This window comes from Accipiter gentilis, chromosome 4 (assembly GCF_929443795.1).
Source record: "Accipiter gentilis chromosome 4, bAccGen1.1, whole genome shotgun sequence".
NCBI lineage: Eukaryota > Metazoa > Chordata > Aves > Accipitriformes > Accipitridae > Astur > Astur gentilis.
In genome coordinates, this window is record NC_064883.1 from 42,522,107 (window position 1) to 42,545,498 (window position 23,392).

Sequence of the window (23,392 nt, forward strand, 5' to 3'; positions counted from 1 at the left end):
CTGGCCTATTCACTAATTCTTGCCTTTGTTATATGTCAGTGTCCATTTTAATGTCAAACAAATAAACAAGGCAAAACAAAAGCTATTTTTTAAGGTACAAACAGTCTTCAATTGTCATTTGAGGCATACTGTGATATGCAGAGGATTTTGGCCTGTTAACCATAGCTTTGCAATCTAAAACCGATTATTTTGCAGAGCTTGGTTCTGTGGGTAACGGTAAGCTTATCACAGCAATAAAAGCAATAGCACAGAATGAGATTATGACTACTTTTTTTAAAGTACCATGAACTTTTTCTCCTCATAACTTTAAAATTTTATTCTGCTAAAATTCCAGTCCATGTTAAAACAACTGACATAGATGGAAATACAGGCTCAACTGATGGTACATCTGCATCCAACCCCATTACCTTGACATTTGTCCCACATTGTCTTGCTTAAATTACAGGTCTTCATACTTTCCATCGTATGTTCCTCGTCCCCTGAGCTGTAGCTTGCAAGGATTCTCTCCCAGTATTCCAGTAATGGTCACCATAGTTTCGTATTCAATGTCGCTCCTAAAATGCAGAGCAAAAAGACAGTTCGGTTACATACAGCTAGATGCAATTCTGTGTTTAAGGGTGAGATTAGTTACTTTGTGGAGGAAAGAGGGGAGAATGGTTCCCTAAGGCATAAACTGCTCCTAGTCACAAGCACTGTGTCAAGTCTGCAGGTGGCAATCTCACTTCATAGTGTTACATCCCACAGCTACATATAGGATGTTTGAGAAGAATGGTCCAGTCTGTACATGAAGTAAAGACATTGGATTATTAACTTCATGTTTGAAAGAAGAACTTGAGTATCTTCCTACTTGTGAAATTCTATTTTAGTTAAATAAATAAAATGAAGGTCTGCTGGGGGGGGCTAGGGTTTGGGAGCAAACGCCCGTGTTGCCTTGATGTGAAAACTCATCCCTGTGACAGACAGAGTTTGAAACGGAAAAGTTTCTGTCAACTCCCCTAGGACGAGGGGCAGTCAATGGAGTCCAGGTTGTAAATCAACAGCAAAAAGCTTATGGCAAGCGTAGTTTTGTACTAGGTGGAAGTCTTACGGTATAATTTGCCTAAGGCTAACGCTACCCAACATTACTGAGACTGTTCATCTGAAGGATGTCTTTGCGTCTAAGAGATGGTTGTTGTAAAGGCCTGAGGCAAAAGCCTACTCTGCCAGACAACTTTTATTTTTTCCTTCTCGTACAAAATTCCCCTGTAGGAAGACCACTGATTTAGAGAGGTGAATTATTAAGATCACCTCACGCCTTGCATATAATTATTTACTAATGCTATGCTGGTCCTGAGCTCTGCTGTGTTGGGAATTCTTTGTCTGGAGCTAAACAGACGAGCTGGCTGCTATACAGCAACATTTTTGCTTTCTGGTACTTCCAGACATGCTCATTAGCTTATCTGTTGTCAGACAAAAAGAAGTGCTTCAGGCATATTCAGAAGCGCTCCAGAAAAATTTAGGCAGTTGGGACCCTGGGGAGGTCTCTGGTCGACCACGCTGCTCATAGCAGGGACAGCTTAGAGCAGCTGCTCAAGGCTTCGTCCCACTGAGGTTTCAGTAGCTCCACGGGTGGAGAGCTCACAGCCCGTTCCAGGGAGATCGAAGTTACGACAGTAACTTGTGTCACCTGTAGTTTGGTTCTTGAAACTTCTCTGTCAGCAGTGTTCAGAGTTCTCTGAAATCACTGGGATAGACTTGTCTTAAACTGTCTGCCACCATGTATAACAACTTCCAAGAAACTAATTTGTAAGGGAAGCTGAATTTTCTTACAGGAATTGCAGCTCCCTAATTAGAGCAAAGAAATTAAAGGCTTTAGGTCACTACCTCAGCCATTCACAACTAATTCCTAGCCTTGACAAAATGATAAGATGTCCATAAACATAATTAGAACGATATTAGATGTTTATAGGACAAAGAAAGTAATTTTCATCTGCTCTCTTCTGTTCTTTGCTGTCATTTGCCTGCAGCTCACATTATCTTTGCTGTGTAGAAAACCTTTGGATTAGAGGCAACAAAAATACATGGATTTTTTTTTTCTTTCTTGTCAAACATCAACATGACTCTAGCACTAAACATTGCACCAGGCTAAGCAAGGATAAAACAAATTGTATCACTGTATGAGAACAACATTTTGCTCTATTTGTTTCATCAGGAGTTACTCTGAATGCCAGTAGGGAGGTAAAGAACTTGCAAAAGTTTCTTCTAGAGAGAAGCCACAAACTATAATGGAGGACCCTGAGACTGACTGCAGAAGACAGTATACTTTCCTGCATGACAAACATGCTTTACTGGAATTCTGAACTACTCCAGACACATTTCTCCCTCTGTCCTAATAAAGTGCTGTGGATGCGTAAAGGACTCAACTGTTGTATCAGCCTCTGCACTGAATTACAGGCCTGAGATTTGCCCTCTGTTGAAGACATTGCCCTAAAAAAAGGAATTTTATCCAGTGGTACGTAGTCTGTGTGTCATGCCAACTGTTGAAACAGCATGATTTTGAGTGGGTAAATCTCAGGTCTGAAATTCTGGGTGCCAAATCCAAAAGAAATCCCATATATGGGAGCAGTGTAGGGAATACTGTTAATATGGAAAAAGTACCAGCTGGAAGCCAAAGATTGGCAAGTGTTAGAAGCAAAATGAACAGCCTGATAACACAAGAACAGAGCAGAACTGCTCTTTGCTTTCAGTGACTACTCGCAATAGAAGTCTGGGCTTGACAGGGAATAACAGCAAGATTTCAGTCCTGTTAACCATACCTTGCAGTAAAGCTGATCTGCAGAATCTCTTTGGTAGGTGGGTCCCCTTCACGTGCCTCCAAAATGCCATTAGTAGGGGAGACAGAAAAGACTTCCAGGTCGTTATGCCTTTCCTGTTCATCTGCAATGAAAGGGGCAAATATCAAACAAAGCAATACAAGACCCTTTGTACAAGTTTGCACAGCATGTAGCACTCAAAACAATGCGCCAACTAGTAAATCATGTCTTGCGCTATCATCAGAGGCTTTCTGTGCACATGGCCAGTTACTGTTGTCATCCTCTAATCAAGGGGAGTGATCAGTGGTCTCCACATCAAAATAAGGCCCTGTTTGAAGCCCACCTGTTGTTAACATTGTTAGACACAAGCTCAAACTGAACTCATGAGGAGCTACTGCTTCTTGTTGCCTCTTAGGACAGTATTATAAATGAGCAAAGCATGTCCAGTACTTGTGAGGGTTGTGATTCAATCTTTTGGTTCAATCTGGAGTAACTGCTGAAATCAGTAGAGATACACTGATGTCAAAAAAAAAAAAAAAGAAAAAAAAAAGAAAAAGCCCACGTAAGTGAGAACAGAAGTAGACTTGATACACTTGCAGCCAACATCATCATATAGTGGCTATATATTGAGTGAGTGCACTCAGTCTTACTAAATAAAAACACTGAAGAGTGAAACTGTGTAACAAGGAAATCCAATTGCAAAACCAGAATACCCAGCAAAGCAGCCCAGTAACTTCTACAGCCGCTCCTGTTACACAAGAAGACATGTTCAGTCTTGGTCTGTGCAACAAAGCAGGTCTTGAAATCAACCGTGTCACAAGAGAGCTCCAGAACTGGAACAGTGAGGTATGCAGTCACTGGGACCAGCTGCAAAACAGAGGAAAGGGAAAGGAGAAAAAAAAACCCCAAAACAACCCACTTACTTTTATAGAGCTTTAATAATACCTGCTACAGCTGGATCATTCTTAACCCCAAGCACTGAATCAAGAGTAGTTGTTCTGTGTTCTTTTGTCAGAGCCAATTCCCCATTCTGCAGCTTTGAGTGAATTAAGTTGTTGCTTGTTTTACTGTTTTGGGATATGTTTTCAAACCAGACGCTGTGGTCTTAATGAAGTAACACAGAGTGAACATTCTGATTTGTTATGAGGGTTTTCTGAGAGATGCAGACATTACAGCATCTTGTCGTCCCTTAGGACTGTATATGGCCCACTGTGAGTCATTCAATTTGTGCAGATTGCCCAAGAGTATTATTAAATTGACAGTATCTTAGATATGGCGCTTGGATCTTACGCAGATCAGTCCTCCAAAATACCTGGTATGAAATAAAAAAAAAAATGCCTGCAGTGTACTAGAACTGCTGAAGACTTGGGGGAGTTTGTAGCTTTCCATCTGGAAGGGATTGGTCTTTAAATGTGTGTGGGCTGTGACCACAGCACACGAATCTGTCTACAGACTCGGGAGACGTTCAAGAAACACTTGGGTACTGCAGGAGGCAATGCTTGGTGACTCAGTCGCTGGCACATTTGCCGAGACAGTCCTGACCCCGTGTCTCAGAAGGACGTTGAGAGTCACACTGACATCGGATCTGCTGCCCTTTGATTGAGGCGTATCATCAGGCTGTCATGCTGTGCAGAGAGCTGGGGTATGAGCACCAGGGTGCTGACCCCAAATCGCTCCATCCCTCCGAAAGTCACCTGCAGTCTCAATAGAGAGCTGTCTCCTTTGGCAAACCCGTGGCCATTCACTTTAACTGGATGACACCATTTACTCTAGAGGTGGGTATATTTCAAAGCCCAGTAAATCCTAAGGCACGTTGATTCTGAGTCAGAGATGCTGATAAAACACAGCCCTTTTCTCAGGGCCCAGAGATCTTATTCTGATCTTACCTGGGTAGTGCAGTTACTATGTTCAATGACCAGATTTTGATTAAACTTCAGCTTTCTCTCTCCATTCTCAAACTGGAGCACTTGGAATCCAGGAAGCAGCTGGGCATCTGGCAAATGTTGATACGTAAGTAACTCCAGAGTTGTATGGAATGACACTTTCACCTGTGGGAAGAGGAATTCAGATGACCATCACATAAGAAGACACTGTTGTGCAGGAAATCCAAAGTAAACATTGCTGAAAGGCCCAGGCACACATTTTCCCACTGGAACCAAAAGGTGTCATGCCAGCAACCAAATTCCCACTGGAACAAAGCATTATAATTAAAGAAAAAACACGGCTATTTCCTATGAATCCAGTACACGGAGATGGAGTGTAAAGGTGAACAGCTAATCTCCGAACCACAGGGAACAAACAGTCTCTAGCAAGACAAAGGTTCTAAATTCCTGAGGTTACAAACACCATACTCCCAAAGCTGTCTTAAACATGTAAGTCTTCTTTCTTCCTGCACATGCAGAATTAAGACCTATGTGTCTATGTCAAAATGAACACTGAAAAATGAGAAGCACACTTCAAAAATGCACTGTTGCTCATTCTTTGCACCCTAGCTAATTCTTGACTCCAGGACTTCATTTCCTTTAATGTCATTGTGTACACCCAAAATGAACACAATTTTTCTCTGTTTGCACTGCCGGCATCTAATTTAAAGAAATGATGGCCTGCAATCTTTGGAAATCTTTTAATTTGTCCAGCATATATATGGCTATTGATTTAGGTGAGCTCCAAAAGCCATAGGAGCTTGCAACAGGTCAGAGTTGATGAGAAAAGCACATCAGGACAACTGCAGAAAAATACTTTGTACCCACAATAGAGTGGGCAAAGCTGTAATAATTGGCATTTGCTAATATACCACTATTTCCCCTGAAATAGGGAGATTTCTACACTGGTTGTATTTTTCTTGTGGTTCATCTGGGCCATGCTAACACACCAATTACTGAACTATATATTCTGCCACAGGATTATTATTTTTGAGCCTACCAACATGTTTTGCTGTGGATAAAGTACAAGTTGCGGATGCTGTTCTTTTTCCTCCTTCTTGCTGTGGGATGTTTTGGTGCTCTTTTTGGGATCTGTGCTGGATAGGCTGAAGGGCGTAGACAGAAGGAGCTTGAAGTACAGAGGAACCTTAGTGCAATTGATGAGTTTCAAACTCTGAGTCATTACCGAATCTGTCAAAACCTGGTAGAGAAATGATTCAAAACTGGTTAGTTGTAACTCCCTTGAGAGGTATGTGGTAGTCTGTCTGGTCATTCAGCACAACTGGAGATCTGAAGGACTTTACCCCAAAGCAACCCAGTATTTTCTACTCGTGTTTTTCAAAATTTCTTGAGTAAAAAAACAAAATACAAATAACGTAATAAAAAGTCTTAGAATGTCATGGGTCACAGAAACTGACCAGGCCACTGTAAGTGACTCATTCTGCTATCAGACCTTTATGTCCTGAAAATAAGTACTTATTTTTCTATTTACAAACTCCGCTACAAAGAAAAAGATGTATAAAATAGCCATTGTCTGAGCTCAGCTTTGCTTATTCCTAGCTGATAAGTACTTGTATCCCTTTTGTTTTACCTATCTAGTTATGTGCAATGTAGAAAATTGCAAGATGAGGCTACTGGGGATAAAGATGCATTTTAAAAACCATGTGCACACAGCTCTGAATTCTTACAGTAGCACACCAGTACAAACCAGCTGAATACATCGGTGTGTGAAATACTTACTCCTAACAGAGGCTGCTCTGGTATGAGATGACTTGCCATTGAATAAAACACCATTCCTCTGTCATGATCCATGTCTACTTTTAACCTGAGTGTAAAGAATCAGAGCTGGTCAGAGCCCTGCCCTTCAGGCTGATTCATTCTGCGAGCGTACCAGCCGTCAGTGAGATGGTACTTACAGAGCATGACTTACGAAAGCTTGCATGTCTACTCGTAACGGTGGAGCTTCATAGCCATATCTGCGATGCACTTTGTTTGGCACTGTCTTTGCAAGCTGACAACAAAATGAGAACAGAAACAATGTGTAAAATGATAGCACTAAAACCTGAAACCCTACTTTTAGCCCGAGAGGCTGTTAGCCAAAATAGGATTCTGCTTGACAATGTATTGCCTGTTTGTAAGACATGGTGGTAACATGCAAGGAACAGCAAAAAGCTAAGCAGTAGTTGAACTCTGAATGGCTGTGGTTAACAGAGGCACAGATGTTTCTTCCTCCAGGAATCAGGAGCATTAGGGACATTTTTATTAAATATTCTATTACATTCATTCATTATACTTGCACCTTTGCAATGATTCATGTCAGAGAACTGCAGAGCAATTCATAAAACACTATTCAAGCCTCACATTAGCCCGTGAGCTGCACTTGCAGTTGTTGAAGAGGAAGTTTCCCAGAGGAGAGATATGCTGTCCAAATTCACACAGGAAGGTGGATGCAGAGCCAGGAACAGAACTCAGCAGTCCTGAGTCTCAGTCCCATTGTTAACGATTGTTATCAATAAAACCTGATGTTGTGATAGCGTTTCAAACCCTGGGCTTTTGTCTGGGGTCTACTGCACCAGACAATGTAAGAAGATGGTGACATTCCCACCCCAGAATGCTTCCAAGCTAAAAGGCAAATACAACAAATGAACCACCCTAGTTAAGGAAGGATGTACAGGGTAGCAGGAACAGGACTGTTTATACAGACTGGCCAGGTACAGAGCAGATTATACATAAATTACAGGAAGGGAAACGATTATTTTCTAGCCATCTTTAGCCTTGCTGTGGGAGTCAGTTTACCTCGTCGTCTAGGCTCATGAAACCCAGCACAAACCCTTCACACTGCACTTCAGTCACAGTTTCTGGGAGGACACGTGGGGTGAAGGAGATGAAAACGGAGATGCTGCCACCTCCTGGAACCACCTGCAGTCGAGAGAACAGTTCAGTAGTGCAGGGAGCTGCCTGGGATTGCACAAGCATCCTCAGCACTCAGCTGCTAAAACTGAGTTGCACAAGCAGCATGACATCTCCTGGGGATGGGCTACGCTCAGGCTTGCCCTAAAATGACAACATGTAACAACAAAACTGACAACTATTTCAGCTGCAAATACCAGTGTAGCCGCTTTTTAGCATCAACAGAGTTTAACCACAGTGACAGACCAACTCTGTAAGTACAAAAATATATATACACACACCTGTTTGCTTGTTTTTAAAAATACCCAGTTCTGCTCACTTACTCCATAGCTAACTAACTCAGATGATTCTCCCACAACTGACAGCAGTCACAGATGAAAGAAATATTTTTTGAAGAGTTACAAGTGTGAATTAAGAGTATTTTACAGATCACTATACTCTTGGCTATTTTTTTATTTTATATGACACCAGGGAATGTAGTCAAATGCACTATCCAGCTACAGTGGATTTACAGGTTGAATAGATCCTGCTTTCTTCAGGTGCATTATGCATGTTACAGTTAAGTCCTACTATTGCTGCAGAAATATATGTGGGTTATGATTAAATCCTGCTATTGCTGCAGAAAAACCTTTGCCACTTCCCTGCAGAGCCAATTCATGTCTAGCAGAGTTTGTAAGCTCAGGGGCCATGTGCCATGTACTGCTCTCAGGCTAGTGCTGTGCAGACACAAACTCTCCCATCTCATGTGATCACAGGACAAGATATTTGGTCTTCCTGGACCTACATTCAGTAGAAGCAAAACTAGCTCGGCTCTCCCTGCACTGTGTTCCCCTGCTCAGGGTGGTGAGGAGCATAAGAAAGCTCTGCCTAAGGTCTAGCGAGGCCAGAGCAGAGCTAGTAAGCACTGTCACATCCTATAACACTGCAGGGTCCGTGCATTGTGGTCATAGAGATCTTAGCTGTTCAGACGTGGACTTAAGCCAGGTCTGGCCAGCTGTGCTGCACAACACCTGAGCTAACAGACCTTCCCGGAGCAATAGCAGAAACATGGAAAACACTTCTGCAGAGGACTACTTAAATGACTGTATAGGCATCAACTCCATTCCACATGGGCCGAGCTCGCTGCTGGCTACACCCGACAGAGGCTGCCTCCACAGTGAGGCACTTGTTTATCTGAACTATCACAGCCTCAATCACCCCAGAGCTGACTGTAGGCTTCATTTCTTTGAGATGCCATTTCTGTAATTATTTCTTTTATGTAATCTTTAGCTCATTCTAACTTGTAACTGAAACCCTTTGGCAAAAAAACTTGCTAATACTTAAGAATCAAAATTGATACACTGATGTTTTGGGCAACCCTGTCACTCACAATTAGATCTTTCCAGTGCTGTCTTTGCTTTTTCTTATTCCTAAGGAATTGTGACACTGTGGCCCCTATTTGCACCAGTTACTTTTGAAGTACTGTGGGTTACAACAGTTTATCCAAAAGAGTTGTGTACAGAGCACCCCTTTCCCAGCAGCCTGCTTTCCAACTCTGCCACATCTACTTAGCAAATCTGCCCTGGTTAAATACCATGCTTCCAAAGTTTCAGGCTGGATGCCTCCCACCTAATGCCACACCAAGGCAACCCAAGTGAGAAGACCAGAGATGCCACTCTAGAGAGCCTAGTACAACTGAACACTTAATTCCAGTCATGAGTTAACTGCTGAAATGTAGGTAAGGCACTTTCTTTTTTCTGTTGACTTTGCAAACTCTTCTCATGGTCATCTTCAAGACTGCAAAGCCTCCCAGCCTGCTGTTTCACTGCTTAGTAGGCTCTACCCCAAACCAAAGCTACCTCCTCCTGCTTCTCTGTCTCCTCTGCCCTGCAGAAAATAGGCTAAATCTAAGCACAAAGAAAATGTAAAAGCTTACTATCTGTCTTGGGGTAATGGAGTAGAGGTTGTCTGCAGGAACCCCTTCATGAGGTCGTATAAGTACAGAGACGATTTTCTGTATTGTAGGTTCTTGAGTGATGATTTCCTTCTCTTTGTTGTCAGAGTCTGAAGACTGCAGAGACACAAGGGTGGGGAATGGTTAAAACTGTTAGGCTACAAAGGAGGAATGCAAGTGAAGCGTACAGGGGACTGCTGCACTGGTCAGTAAGTAAGGCCAACTCCAGTTTCTTTTTTTCTGGCACAAAAGCTGGACATGTGGATGCGTCCTGTGCATTAATTTTTTTCATGCATAGGTTTGCTCTCCTGAAACTGTTCCTGAACTCCCTGGAAAACGTGCCCTCTTGGGTCCTGTTCTACCAAGAGAAGCACTCAACCGTGACATCTCTGACCCATTATACAAACCAGCACTCCAGGGCAATAATGTCCCCTTGTTGCACAAGAAAGGTTAGAGGTATATTCAAAACAACTATGCCTTCTGTGCTGAAGGAGAGAAAATGTGATTTTAATACCTTTTCTGTAAAGCTTTTGGCAGAAAAATATACATATCCTGCATGATACCTTCTCCTTGTCACTCCCAGCTCTTCAAGACAGTAAATTGCCATACTATAATCAAACTTCACATGTAATAGATGTTACCATATTCTAACAGAGTAACAGAACCAATCTAACTTTAGCACTGGGATAAATACCTCCATATCATTAGCTGTAATTTGAACTTCGCAGATTAGGTTCTGCTCCCTGACTATGGCACACATTGACACCATACAGGACCCATGAGAAAAGCAGACCTAAATTAAGGAGTTTTAGATATCATAACACTTTCATGTAAAAATGGCATTAGTTTTTCAATGACAGTATTTTAAAAAGTATCTCATCAGCTTCTCTAACAATTTTAAGAAAAGGAAAAGCTGAAGAGCTATTTGCCGTGAGAGGAGCTGACATTTCTTTTAACAATCTAGCTCTTAGTTACAAGTTATATCGTGTGTTATTGTTTTCAGCCTTTCATGCCAAGAAACCCATCATGTATCTCAGCAGCAGTATAAAAAACAGACTAACAGCTGACCTCATCTGTGGTTTGCGAAGCTGGATAAATGCTTCCGCAGGGAATGGCAGTTTGATCCAACTTTAACACGATCTCTGACTCTGAGGTGCTACCAATTGATGTAGTCTCATTTTCATCCATGTCCTCAGGAGGAAAAGGGTCTCCAAAGAACATCAACAGGTCCACCAGCTTTTTATCGTCTTGCTCTTGGTTGTAAATTTCCCAGTCCAGGCGGATGTCTGAATTAAAAAGGAGAAAGGAGAATTATTTCTGGTCATTGAGAAGACTCATAGCTTAGTTGGTACTGGAGAACCAGAATACCAAGTAACAAATTTGTGTTTAGCAACTGGATTTGTATTAAAGCGTATCTTAAGCTTTCCATGCTTCTTGTAAGACTGTGCGTGCTATGCTCTTATAATAGCTTGTCCACTCTCTAGGTCCTAAATTATACTTTTAATAACATTAAAGTAAATTATGAGTATTTTGTTTGTTAAGCAAATATGTTTGGTGGCATTCTGGGGGGAAAAAAAAAAAGGTGATTGACCTTTGCTCTGAAGAGCTTAAAATCTCACTTGAGATAAAAAGACTAAACACAGAAGAGCCAGATGATGCCACTAAGAAGCAGGTAGCATGTCTGATTGACCAGGGTTAGTGCTATGAGAGATTTAAGAAAACAGGATGGAAAACCCTGAATTCCCATCATTTCAATGAGCATAAAACCAGACACATTAGGGTAGGATGTGCAGTTTCATAGTAACAACACATTGAGTCAATTACATATATTCTACTACACTCTGGCTGGAGCTTACCCGCTTTACTGTTCCAGAAAGCAAACTAATATTCATGGTGGTAATGCCATAATGATAAATACTACTATGCATATAAAGACCTGACAACACGTATTATTGTTCTGTACTAGCTAAGCTAGAAAACAGCTTAGATGCTCTCTTACATACTACCATTATTTTTACAAAAACCATCTTGACTAGGAAACAAGTAGGCCTGTTATTTAACATGTTAATGTGTTCTTCTATTTTCATTCTCATAAGGAGCGCAATGCAAGTGTCGACGTTTGCTGTACAAAAGTCATTCTTACCAAAGGGAGTAGGATTGTTGAGCTGGACCCTCCGAAAGACAGGAGGCCCTCCAGACAACTGAGTGCCAAACCTGAGGGGAGGAACCTTGCTGTCAGTACATGCAGAAAATAAAAGTGAATGTCTGAAATCATTAAAGATTTGTTTAACAGTGGAAACATATCTGGCTACACTGGCAATCTGTTAAGAGTGGCTATCAGGTAAAGCGTGGCCTATACCGTGAAGTACAATATTGCTTTATTTAATCAGTCTCTTTTTTCCAGTTTTCTTCGCTGTCTCAGACACTTCAGGGTAAACATGTGAAGTCAGCTTTTGCGAAACACTCTGGCAGCAGCAGCAAATGGCTACACAGCAGTGGACTGACCTGTGTCAGACACAGATTTCGAGGTGTGTAATTTTTTTTTTTTAAGGTGGATAGCTAAATCCATTTTCTATGACCCGTTACAGAGCTGACACTGCAAATGCTCTTGGCTGCAGTATGATGCAAAATGCTAATTGTTCTCAAGTCAGAAAGAAGCAGTCATACTGAATGGAAGCTGGCTGAGTGTGTAGTGCCGTCGTCCCTGTACACCAGCCCTTACCCCTCACCCAGATGTGCAGATGCACCTTGCTGTATGAGAGGGCTTAAACCTTCCCCTGCCCCTATTTACCTTGGGGCTGCATTTCTCCTGGTCCAGGTAAACGGACAGGGAGAAATGGACTGTGAGTGATGATGACAACTGCCACTGTGTACCAGTTTCCAACTCCACAGAATCAGGTGAGGCTGGACTGAGTGAACTTCTATGACTGTAAACCCAGAACAGTGATTGCTGGTAAACCTGAGAAGGCTTGTATGCAGATTCTCTTCTAATTATGCTGGCAAAGACAAATGTATTGGTGTTATAGAAGCAGATATTGTACTTTTGACAGTCACTTTGCTGACCTTTTCATATCACAAAAAGATGGAAACAGGTGTGTGTGTTGGCTTTATTCCAAAGGTATTTAATTCCCTGACTTCTCTGACAGTATTTTGCGCTATACCTTATTATGGGTTGCTCTGTTTGTGGTCCTGTCATCTGTAGGAAGATTGGACAGCCTTTTACAGTCATTTGCATAGGAATTAATTTAGGTTGTAAGTCTCCCACCTATTAAAAATGAATTTTTGCTATTAGAATCAAGATAAAACTTTAGTTCTCTCCATTACAAAAGCATGTTTTGAAAACTGATTTGCTTTTCAAATATTTTTGAACTGGTTTCTTTTGATGGCATCTAATTCATATGCTAACGAAAGCTCTTCTCAGCAGGCGAATGCAATACCTCATACATTCATCAGCTTTCCTGTGGCTTTTCCATACAGCAAACTATATTGTATTGGTAGAGCAGAGTAGTGCACTGGCCAGCTACCAAACAGATTTTATAAATCAAAACTGCTCCAGTCATTTTAAAGGCACATGAAAACCTCCCAAGGGATAAATATGTTACCACAAAACTAAACCACGCACTGCAAGAGCAAACAATTGTTCCTTCCATGTTGTTGGAGGCAGCGGTATAGCAATATCTACCCTGAATTTTTACAGAAGTCCTAACAAACTGAAAAAGTATTTTTAACAGAAAGGAATCTGGGAAATATAATTGGTGTAAAATCTGCTATAGCAATACTTCACTTAAAACCAAAGCCCCACCTACCTTACAGGAAAGATCATCCCGATACTCTCCCCACATGTTGTTGTAAGCTGTTATTTCTATGATTAGCTGCTGGAAGGCTTTCAGAGTTCCTGTGGAAGGTTGTATATGGAAAGCTACTCCCTTCCCATGAGACAACACTGCTGCTGCAAACTCTGAAGGAGCACAGAAAAGAAGCGTTTGATTAATTTTGAGGAAATGGAACATAGTTCGTCTTTCAAAGAATATATAGGACCATATTTTTAGCTGGTGTTAATCAGCCTAACTTCACTGGCTTCAGAAAAACCTGGGATCATTTACACAACCCAAATTTATACCACTTTACCCAAGTTCCTTTCTGCAGTGGGTCTTATTTTGTTTTTTGAGAGTTAGTTCTTGCAGAGATTATTTCATAGGAGGACTCCCTTCCAACAACCTGATCCAGGACTCTGGGATATGCAAGGCACTAATTGGTTACATGAAAACACACCCTCAATTTGAGAAAAATAAGATGGAATTTGTGCTAACTGGTTATCTTTCTATTAGCAGCAGCCTGTCTACCTCTGTGCTCTTCAACACAAAGAATGAATTAAAAAGAGCAAAGCCTTTCCACATTCTGAACCACCTAGCCTTCTAAATCAATACGCTTGCATGGAATCTATCAGAACAGCATTTTTGCAGTCTTAAGTACTAATTCAACAGCTGAAAATCTCTGTCTTTCTAACAGATACCAAACACTATGGCAAGGTATCAATACGTCCAAGTTTTATTTTAGATACAGAAGACACATCCACACTTTATTTCCCCCCTCCCTGGGTCTCATGTAGCTCCAAATATTATTATTTTTCAGTACAATGCAACAGAAATGATACATGTGCTGTGCTGTAGCTTTCCACAGTGGGAGGGGTATATAAAAGCGTTTGAAGGGAAAAAAGCCTGCTGCAATGGTATTGGAAGACTGCATAGGAGGGAAATAGCCAAATGTTATGCACGTCATCCATACTGTGGGCTGGGAGTGATCCTGGGAGTGAACTGAGAGAGAAAGCAGGCGGTGGTGGGGAGAGAGAAAAAAGAAGCGGGGGGGAAGGGAGAGATTGACCTAATGCTTATGCAATGTGGGCTTTCAAACTCAATAAAGAACTGAGGAACTAAATCACTTAACTGTGCAGACTTCCCCAGATACTCCAAGAATGAAATGAGGTGCCTGACTGGCATATTTAATGCTGAATATGGTAGACAGTTGGCTTTTGCCTTCTCTCCACTGAGGGGATTAACAACTATTCTCATACCTGACCGTGCTCTTCTGGCTGCATATTTTGTGACGGGCCCTCTTCTTTTCACCAGGTAGCTTGAGGAGCTTGAAAAAATTAAAAAATTCACAAAGACAATTCTGTGAAATGAGAAAGACTCTGCTAAAGTAACAGCTCTACCTTACTCCAAAATCAGCGGCCATTATAAGCTAAAGAAGGACTGTCTACAAAGCATTTTTTGAAAGTAACATCCTTAAGAGTGAATCAGCTTGAGAGTTGTAAGATTCTGTGTACAGTCTAACACAACAGAGCCTTGGCCAGTGTAAACCAGCTTAAACAGAGTGTTTTGCCATTTACACCAGCTAAATCTTCCGTCCTTGCATTGCAATTTAGCTATTTCTGCAGGAAACTTCACCAGCAGGTTTCATTACCACAGAGTAAGGGAGCTTAAGAAAACCCCACCAAAGCACTGCAGAAAGTGTATCTCGTGACAGAGGTTATAGCACTCTGTCCTGATTTCAGATTTAATCCAGACCTAAATTAATATTTGAGTCATTATGCAGAAAAGCAAGACTTACAGGCAGATTCCTTGTTCTGGAGTAAGTGAATAGCCAGTAAAATACTCAGCTTCTAGTTTGAATGGAGCACTGATTCCAGTGTGATTGGTAAGAATTAGCTGACGCTTTACTATGTCTTTGAATGCAACTTCAGATCCAAAGTCCAAAAGAAGATCACACGGGCTTTGTAACATTTGTCTTTCGCCACTGTCAGAAAAAATTACATTAGTGTTAAAACATCAGTCTTGTTTTGTTACGCCACAGATAATTTCAGTAGACTTAATAATGTGCAATATGCAATGTGATTGTGGTGACCAGGGCAAAAGGACCATGCAGCCTATGATTTTTGTCATCAGCATTTACTGCTTTTCAGTTTTTCACTTCTATCCATATAAGGATTTATTTTGGGTAAAATTTTTATCATGTATAACACGGTGACCTACCAAATTAAAGCCATTTTTATTTATATAAAAATATATAAAGATGAGCATATTCCAAAAGACAGTAATGATGCTACATATCAGAAAAATAAAATAAAAATCAGTCAGATATACCAAGTCAAAGAGAAGTAATTCATCTTTCTTTAATATCATGTTTCACAGTGCAACAACAAAACTTAATGGTCCAAAATACAGGATCTTGGGTATAATTCTGTAATTCTAAATTCACACCTAAGAGTTGAATTTGCAAATTTTGGGCATTCCAGAAAATAGTTGTTACTCACAGACACGTGAAGGACTGAAGAGGTCCCACACTTTGGTGACCAGGAAGAAAGGTAATTTTTCATGCTCTCTATACACAAAAGCATCAAGGCAACTGGTAGGTTGCAAGTGCCAGTAGCACAAGGGAGAACAGACACAACACATGAACATGAGTTTCACTAATGTGCAGTTGTGCAGTTAACTTCACACCAATTTATTATTCATGAATTAATGAATTCACAGTTGTTAATTTACTTTCTTGCAGCTAAATAATGGTGGGAGTGGAGCAGTGCTCTTCTCCAGTCTTCTCTTGGGCTTATGAAGATGCTGAATTTGGCTAGGGTGTAAACCCAGTACCTTTTCTTCACACAGGCACCTTCAGTGAATTGTCCCAGCACATTTTATTATCCTTGCTGCCTACAGCAGGAAGAGGAATGAAGTTTACAGAGATACGTGTTTTTTTCCCCTCTCTACTGTACTTTTGCTTTGGGAAGAAGTAATTTTTGTTCAGTTCAGGGGTAAACCCTTGATTTACCTAGCAACTCCACTGTCACAAGGTACTGAGTAGGTGACATGCAGTCCTTTCACTTCTCCAGAAATGCTTAGAAAGAGGGGTTCAATCATGTCTTCTATGCTACAGGAAAGGGCAAGGTCTTTCAGCTCACCCTGAAAGGCAAAGAGTCAAATTTCCTTGTGAATGATGCAAATATCACAGAGGAAAGGCAGCCTTATTAGGAAATTTATTTAGAAAACATGTATAAACTTCACTGGACTAAAACCAGAACTACAACAGAACTGTGAAAAGTTTTACTGAATTGTTTTAAGTGCATTTTCTGCCAGCATCAGATTTGCTTAGAAGGCAGTACCAAGCTAAATATTTGTGGCTATTTCTTGGCTTTGTACCCACATCAGGCTATAAGCCTAAACCTGCTCCATTAGTGATTTTTGACACACTTCCTGCAAGTGTTGAAGCTCCAAGCATTAATCACTTCTAGTCATGCTTAAATAATCTTCTAAAACCAAGGTTTAATATCTACCTGGGTTTAAAAGCAGGATTTGTAGGATGAATTATGTGGCCCAGTCACACTAGTACTCTGGCTTACTATTCTATTTTTGCCTTACCAATACATGAATCAGTGCATTATGCATAAAATAGTAGACTGGGACTCAGCTCCAGATTCAGACTTCTAAAACTAACTCCCTAAATGTGAGCCCTTGAGTTCACCTATAAAGGTGAACTCCAAATATGAGCTCTAAAACTCCACTGATTCATTAATTGTCCTTAGGCATCTAGCTCACCTTTCTTGTAGGTGGCTTGGATGGCTTTCAGGTCCCCAGCCATATGCAAAAGTGCCCTTTTGGATGCCCTATATGTCCTATTGAGCTTCCAGCTTTCCATGAAGAAGGCTCAAGTTTACTGCGATGCTGTGCCACATATCGCAGACATACATGAGTATCTGAGATCTGCTAGGGCATCTCTGATAGTACTGAAAACCTACTCTTAAGCAAATAAATGAAACTTAGGTCTCCAGTGACTATAATGGGAACTAATACACAATACCTACAGGAAGCTCCTTTATTTAGTTGCATTAAATCAGCTGTTTGAATGCCCCCATAAAGTCTATGGCTGAACTCCTGAAGCTTGTAAACTCTGCAGTCTATACCGTATTTTGCAGACTCTGAGTCCCATCAGCCCCTTTTAAGTTTTCAAATATCAAATTGTCATGAGCTCAGTTGCATTCAGAAAAGCAGAAGTATACTATATATGCCAGTCTGCTCCATTTAATTTGGGATAATTCAAAGTGACAATCTGTATGCTCCAAGAAAAGTGATAAGCATTAAGAGTAATTGAATAGGCATTCAAGAAAGAAAACAAGAACAATTGAGAAACAAAGAGGCAGGGTAGAAAATTGCACGCCATGTGGACTGCTTTAATTCTTGCCTTCAACCATGGTACCTCTAAAGCAAAGCAATTTCAGAGATATTGTATAGAAAAAAGAGCGTTATGTTTTGTATATAACAATCCCTCCTTTTGCCAGATGGAGGTGAGATGAGAATGCTAGTGTTGCTGTTTTGACAAAAATTGCATCAGTTTTTAAACTTACCATGATGTTAGCTGACAGCTCTATGCAGAATTCTTTTTCCTCATTTGGGCCTAAGGTGCCACTGGCTGGGAAGACAGTGGCGGAGCAGAAAGCTGCCTGACTTCCAATGAGCTGCCAAACAGAAAGGACAGACATTCAGCTAACTCTGATTCTTTCAGATTTTCTCTTCAGATCAAAGAGGACTATAACGACAGAGTTATTTTCAGGTTTAGGACACTTTCAGGTAGCAACACATACAGTTTGTTGAGGCTTGCATTACAGTTCCCCCATGGTTCATAAGATCCTCATGCCTACATTCATTCCAAATAACTTCAGGTGCCCAACTGAGGCATCTGGCCTGGGAGCAGAGTCACTGTTGTCCCTCTCACAGTCACAAGCCTTTCCAGGGTGAAGTCAATGTATCTGATATTGGAGCAGGATCCTAGAGATGCCCCATCTCTCTACTCTGACTAGAGAGGTGGTCTACAGAGACAATCCTGGTGTTGGCACCTCCCCTAAGTGACTAACTGCATATGGCATGAATCCAGGGGTTCAACTCAGTTGCTCACACATGAGCATCAGATACCATGTAAAATGCTGTGGATATTCCCCCTAGGTTCCAGCTGTTCCGAAAGGTTTTCCGATAGGTCGTATATCATCCACATGCTCTGTTAGGATCCCCTGGGGACCTGAGGACATCTTGGATGGCACTGAATGCTTTTATGTAGGCAACTGAGCTGAACCCTGGATGTCAGAGTAGATCTGAATGACCAAGGTGCTGACAGTAGGTTTCAGCTTACCGGCTAAGTCACCTAATTGTATGTGTAGTGGGCATCCACACTACCATTGTGGCCAAGACATCCAGTTAGTATGTCTTAGAGAGCATTCTATAGACCAAAGTAGATGTCCATTTTAGGAGGAGCTGAATACTTCCCTGGACTCCATCAACTGTATAGATGGGGTAGGATTCAGTTGCCTAAACACAGGCACAGAGGGTAACCAATCCATACATGCATGGCTGGCTGCTGTGACAAGACTTACAAGAGACCACACTTCTTGAGTGGCACCTGGAGGTCAGGAATAACACTCTACAGCATCCAAAATGACACTAGACATATATGTTCTTGTGACCACCTTCCTCCTCAGATTTCCATTGACTGAAAATAGAGTTCAGACCATAGCTTAAATACTGACATTAAATTTAGAGGCCCTAATCTGTAAGATGAATCCCACCCAGAATGTGAAATTTAAGCAAAATTTAGACACAATTCAAAAGCACCATTGTTTCTTTGCTCTGCTAAATTAAATGCAAACCCTAAACTGCCACGGTACTTTGTTTAATACTCTGGTAGCTTACATTCCATTTCCTCTCACATCTCTGCCCACCCATTCTCCCAGGGATGATCCAAAGTCAGTAAGAGCATATTGACATCAACTGGTAGTTAATATTTTCATAAAGGCTGGTCTCAAGTTGTAGTTCTGCTCATAAGCCAGTAAACAGCAATCACTACTCAAAAGATACATCAGGAAAGCTTTTAGGAGTAGTTATTATTTGTATTTTGATAGAAATTGCAATTTCCATCCCTGCTGTATGCTTCATCCATTAGAAGCGCATTTACCTTGCCCCATAAGTATTTTGCTGGCAGCAGTGTCTGGTTAAAAAGTTTGCTGGTTGCTTTGGCAGGAACTCCAGTATAAATTTCAGTGAATACTAGATGACTAGATATCAGGCACACTTGGGGGGTCTGAACTTCAACAAAAACAGGAAGATGACTGGAAATAAACACACAGATGGTCTATTGTTATCGTTAATGAAATGTGCTAGACATACAACAGCATGCTGGAAAGAATGATGATTATGTTTATTTAGCAATATTAGTGATTGGATAGTTCATTGATAGGTTACACAACCCCTTTCTGAGTTCCTGCTACATATTTTTGTTTTAGGAGATAAAACTACCTAAAGTGAAAATCATATGTGAATCTCAGGAAAAAACAAAGCAGAATACCACTTTTCCCCCTTACCTTCCTTCTCCATTTTCTACCTCTAGTTCTAATACTGTCTGGAGACGCTGGCACAGTAATGATGTGAACTGAACTGACACACTGCATATACCCAAAGGAGGTATTTCTCCAGCAGACGGTTGAATGGTAAAGGGAGATACCTAAGAGAGGAGAGAGGAAACAGAAATTTCTTTGACATCTGCAAAGCAAGTGTAAAATGCTGAAGCCACACAATCTAACTAGGACTTGCATGTGTCTAGTTTTCCCTCAGACATGTCCTTTCTGTTCCTGGAGTCCCACCTGGGTTGATTTCGGTAAGCACAATGCTAGCTTTGTGAAAACCTGGCTAGATGAGGAAGCAGGACTTTGCTTCTATGGGGGCAGCTAATAAAAAGGCAATGACCCAAGAGAAGGGCAGTCAGAGCCAAGGGCATAACAGGGATGCCTGTGCATGGAGTGAGGGGGAACGTGAAGGAGAAGCAGCCAGCAGCAGTAGCAGTGTCTTCTCCTAAGTGGAGGGGCTGAGCAGCAGCTATGCAAGATGCCACAAGTTGGGGAGATTCTTGGACAGAAGGTCAAGGAAGGAGGGCTGGAGGAGTGGAAACAGAAAGAGCACCAGTGTGGGGTGGGGGCTGGAGAGGTTTGGAAAAGGAAAGGGGTAGCTCTTATGCAGGAGGAATGGAACACTTTATCTATGATCTTCACTGGGATATGAACAGGCTCTGGGATGACAAATTCAAGAGATTAAGTTTAAAATCTCTCTGGCGTTCAGGGAATTGTTGGGAATGGCAGGGGACAAAGGAATAACAGTGAGAAGTAAGGGCTTGAGGACTGTGAGGACAGGGTCTCCTCCAGGACACCCCTATCGCTAATCAGGTACTTCTGATTACAATTGTTCTGCAGGAAAAGGGATAGACACACACACACACGACTGTTTTGCAAGGCTGCCATAACCACCACTCATAAATCTTTTCTTTTTGCCATCATCTTTCACCCAAAGTTGGTGAGATATCTACGTGATACGTAGAAAAGAAAACGAAGCTTAAGAACTCATGGGGATACAGTACAATTTCTCACAGGCTTCCATTTCCTGATGGTCAATAAAAGTTCCCGCTTAACAAGCTTCTCTCTCCTTTGCAAATCTGGCAGTCTGTCCAGAAAAACAGAACAGCTGAACAGCATTTAGACCAATTTTGCCATGAAACAAGTGAACTCGATTCCTTGCATGGGTAATTATGTAAAGAGCCCTAGAGGAAGAATTTGGCCTTTCATTACAACAAAAAGCACTTACCCCAGAATCCAGATTTCCTTACTTCCCTTTAATGCGTAACACCAAGGAGAAATCTAGCTACGAAGCCCACTGTGTGCCACAAATAATCAAAATAAGTATTTAGCCTTCTTTTATTATTTTTTATTAATTTTAGGAATATGTGATGGTCTGCAGATAGCAGCTTTCACTCAATTCTTTGCCACCAGTATTGCCTCCAAGCTGCTTTAGTTTTTTCATATGAAATGGTGGAATGAGCTCTGAAGTGAAAGACTGGAATGGACTGCATTTGACACATCACAGTCTAGATAATATTAAACAATAGTTTTAGTATTCATTGTGGTAAGAAGTTACTCTGGGACACATCTGCATGTTTCAAAGCTATTGTTTAAAGCCAAAAGGCCCAATTCAGTAGGTGCTGAGATTCTTGTCCAAGATGCTGATGTGGGTGTGTGGGAAGAGTGTTCAGCAGCCTCAGTTCTGATAAAGTCTTATGCTTACTTAGATCAGCAGCAGCTGAAATCACTGTCATACAGGAAATACTCCATATATCTTTGCATTAGGCTGGCAGGGGATTTGTAATATATGGAAACAGAGAAAAATTGCAAAGAAGCATTTAATCTCAAAAGAACTTGTGCACTTATGGAACTGTGTGGAACCAGTTCCATAAGAAGTCACAGAAATTAGAACTTTTGATACTGGAATGAATATTACAACTCCTAAGCATAAGGAAAAAATAGCTAAAGAGGGAACACAGCCAGCTATAGCCGTGACTTACCTCTTCATTCCTTTCAGCTAGACAAACCTGGCTTTCTTGCATTCTCCATTGTGCTGGCAGCTGACACAGATTTTTAATCTCAAAGGTTCTTAACACACTCTCACCCTGCTTAGTCAAACCTAACCAGAGTGATGGAACATCAATACAAAGAAGTGGACCCTAGGATACCAGGAAACAGATGTCAGAATGGACACTTCTGCCAAAACTGCCTAATTAAGAAGCATACATTATCTAAGATTAAAATTCAATTTCACAGAGAATAGCAGAAAGCAAATGCATTGCGTGTAATGCAGAAAATTTCTTATTGTCATGGGAGTAATCACATTGCCTCAATAGTTACTAGACAGCAGAAATAATTCCTGTTTGTAACTGCTTTAGATTTGCCACGCCTTTAAGAGGCACAAAGCTTTATATGGACAATGGCCAGGCCCCACAGCTAGTCATCCTGCAACACTGAACTGTTCCTTACCTTAAAAGCAGCCTCAACATGCAGCACAACTGGCTCTAGACAGTGTTCAATTCTACATTGCAGGTTACGGCTGATGCACCCAGGTTTGCTTCCAGTAATTGCCAGTTCAAATTCACAGCAATTGTTCATATCTAGAAAAGAAAAATTCAGGGTCCTGTCTCACCTTTTTGCAAAGAAACCACCTGCTGCAAGCCTGTTATTGAAGCTTCTGGAACCAAACTAAGTCTCCTTCTGGCTTCACTTGGCTAGGGATCACATCTTGTTTTGCACCTTGCATTATAGTGCTCTGTGACTTTTCACTTCCACTGATACCAATTTAAATATTTCTTTCATTAATTGGTGCTTGCAAGTCACAGAAACTTTACCTATGACGCCAGTATGAGGTTCAACTTCCATGATGTCACAGGGCATGATTTTCTCCCATGTGTACTTGATCAGTGATTTGCTGTTATTCCACATCTAAATTAAAATCAAGGAGACAATGAATCCACTTTAAGCTTTCATAGCAACCAGCCAATTTGCTGAGAGTACTGATGCACTCCAAACTAGATATTGCAAGTCTTACTTTACATACTTTGCAAACTCTAACCATATCCTGATCACCACTAAACATTACGACCTACTAATATACCTTGAGTCTAGCTACAACATACTGTATTTTCACTTGAATATTGAAATAAACTGAGCATGGTAAGAGTGGAAAGACATAGAACTTCATCTAACCTCCAACTTGAATAGTACTAACCCAGTGCCGTGCACTAACTACTCTTGTTTTCATCATGACGCTGCATCCTCCCTTTCCTTTCTCCTCTGTGATGTAAAACAAGGACAAGAAGAAGTAGGAATCACCTGACTGGATTTCAGGTGTCTGCAAAATAGATGCATGAGCTACATCTGACCTCATCTCCTAGGATTCTCTTTACTGAAAATAAAGCCAACTAGA

General features: G+C 41.1%; 1 protein-coding gene across 1 annotated transcript in view; it reads right to left on the minus strand.

Moving 5' to 3' along the window:
• Window positions 1-31: 31 nt before the first annotated feature.
• The window catches only part of DLEC1 (DLEC1 cilia and flagella associated protein), a 39,680-nt gene continuing 16,319 nt past the window's right edge, over window positions 32-23,392 (minus strand). The window contains exons 17-38 of the mRNA XM_049798476.1: window positions 22,815-22,908; window positions 22,450-22,580; window positions 21,981-22,139; window positions 19,957-20,096; window positions 19,551-19,704; window positions 17,953-18,063; window positions 16,383-16,513; window positions 15,168-15,353; window positions 14,629-14,696; window positions 13,364-13,515; window positions 12,719-12,822; window positions 11,701-11,771; window positions 10,626-10,843; window positions 9,540-9,674; window positions 7,511-7,633; window positions 6,631-6,725; window positions 6,455-6,539; window positions 5,715-5,915; window positions 4,679-4,840; window positions 3,506-3,659; window positions 2,796-2,916; window positions 32-554 (exon numbers count right to left, since the gene is read on the minus strand). Of these exons, the coding sequence (XP_049654433.1) occupies window positions 440-554; window positions 2,796-2,916; window positions 3,506-3,659; window positions 4,679-4,840; window positions 5,715-5,915; window positions 6,455-6,539; window positions 6,631-6,725; window positions 7,511-7,633; window positions 9,540-9,674; window positions 10,626-10,843; window positions 11,701-11,771; window positions 12,719-12,822; window positions 13,364-13,515; window positions 14,629-14,696; window positions 15,168-15,353; window positions 16,383-16,513; window positions 17,953-18,063; window positions 19,551-19,704; window positions 19,957-20,096; window positions 21,981-22,139; window positions 22,450-22,580; window positions 22,815-22,908 (2,910 nt within the window). The 3' untranslated portion in view covers window positions 32-439. The remainder of the gene's footprint in view (window positions 555-2,795; window positions 2,917-3,505; window positions 3,660-4,678; window positions 4,841-5,714; window positions 5,916-6,454; window positions 6,540-6,630; window positions 6,726-7,510; window positions 7,634-9,539; window positions 9,675-10,625; window positions 10,844-11,700; window positions 11,772-12,718; window positions 12,823-13,363; window positions 13,516-14,628; window positions 14,697-15,167; window positions 15,354-16,382; window positions 16,514-17,952; window positions 18,064-19,550; window positions 19,705-19,956; window positions 20,097-21,980; window positions 22,140-22,449; window positions 22,581-22,814; window positions 22,909-23,392) is intronic.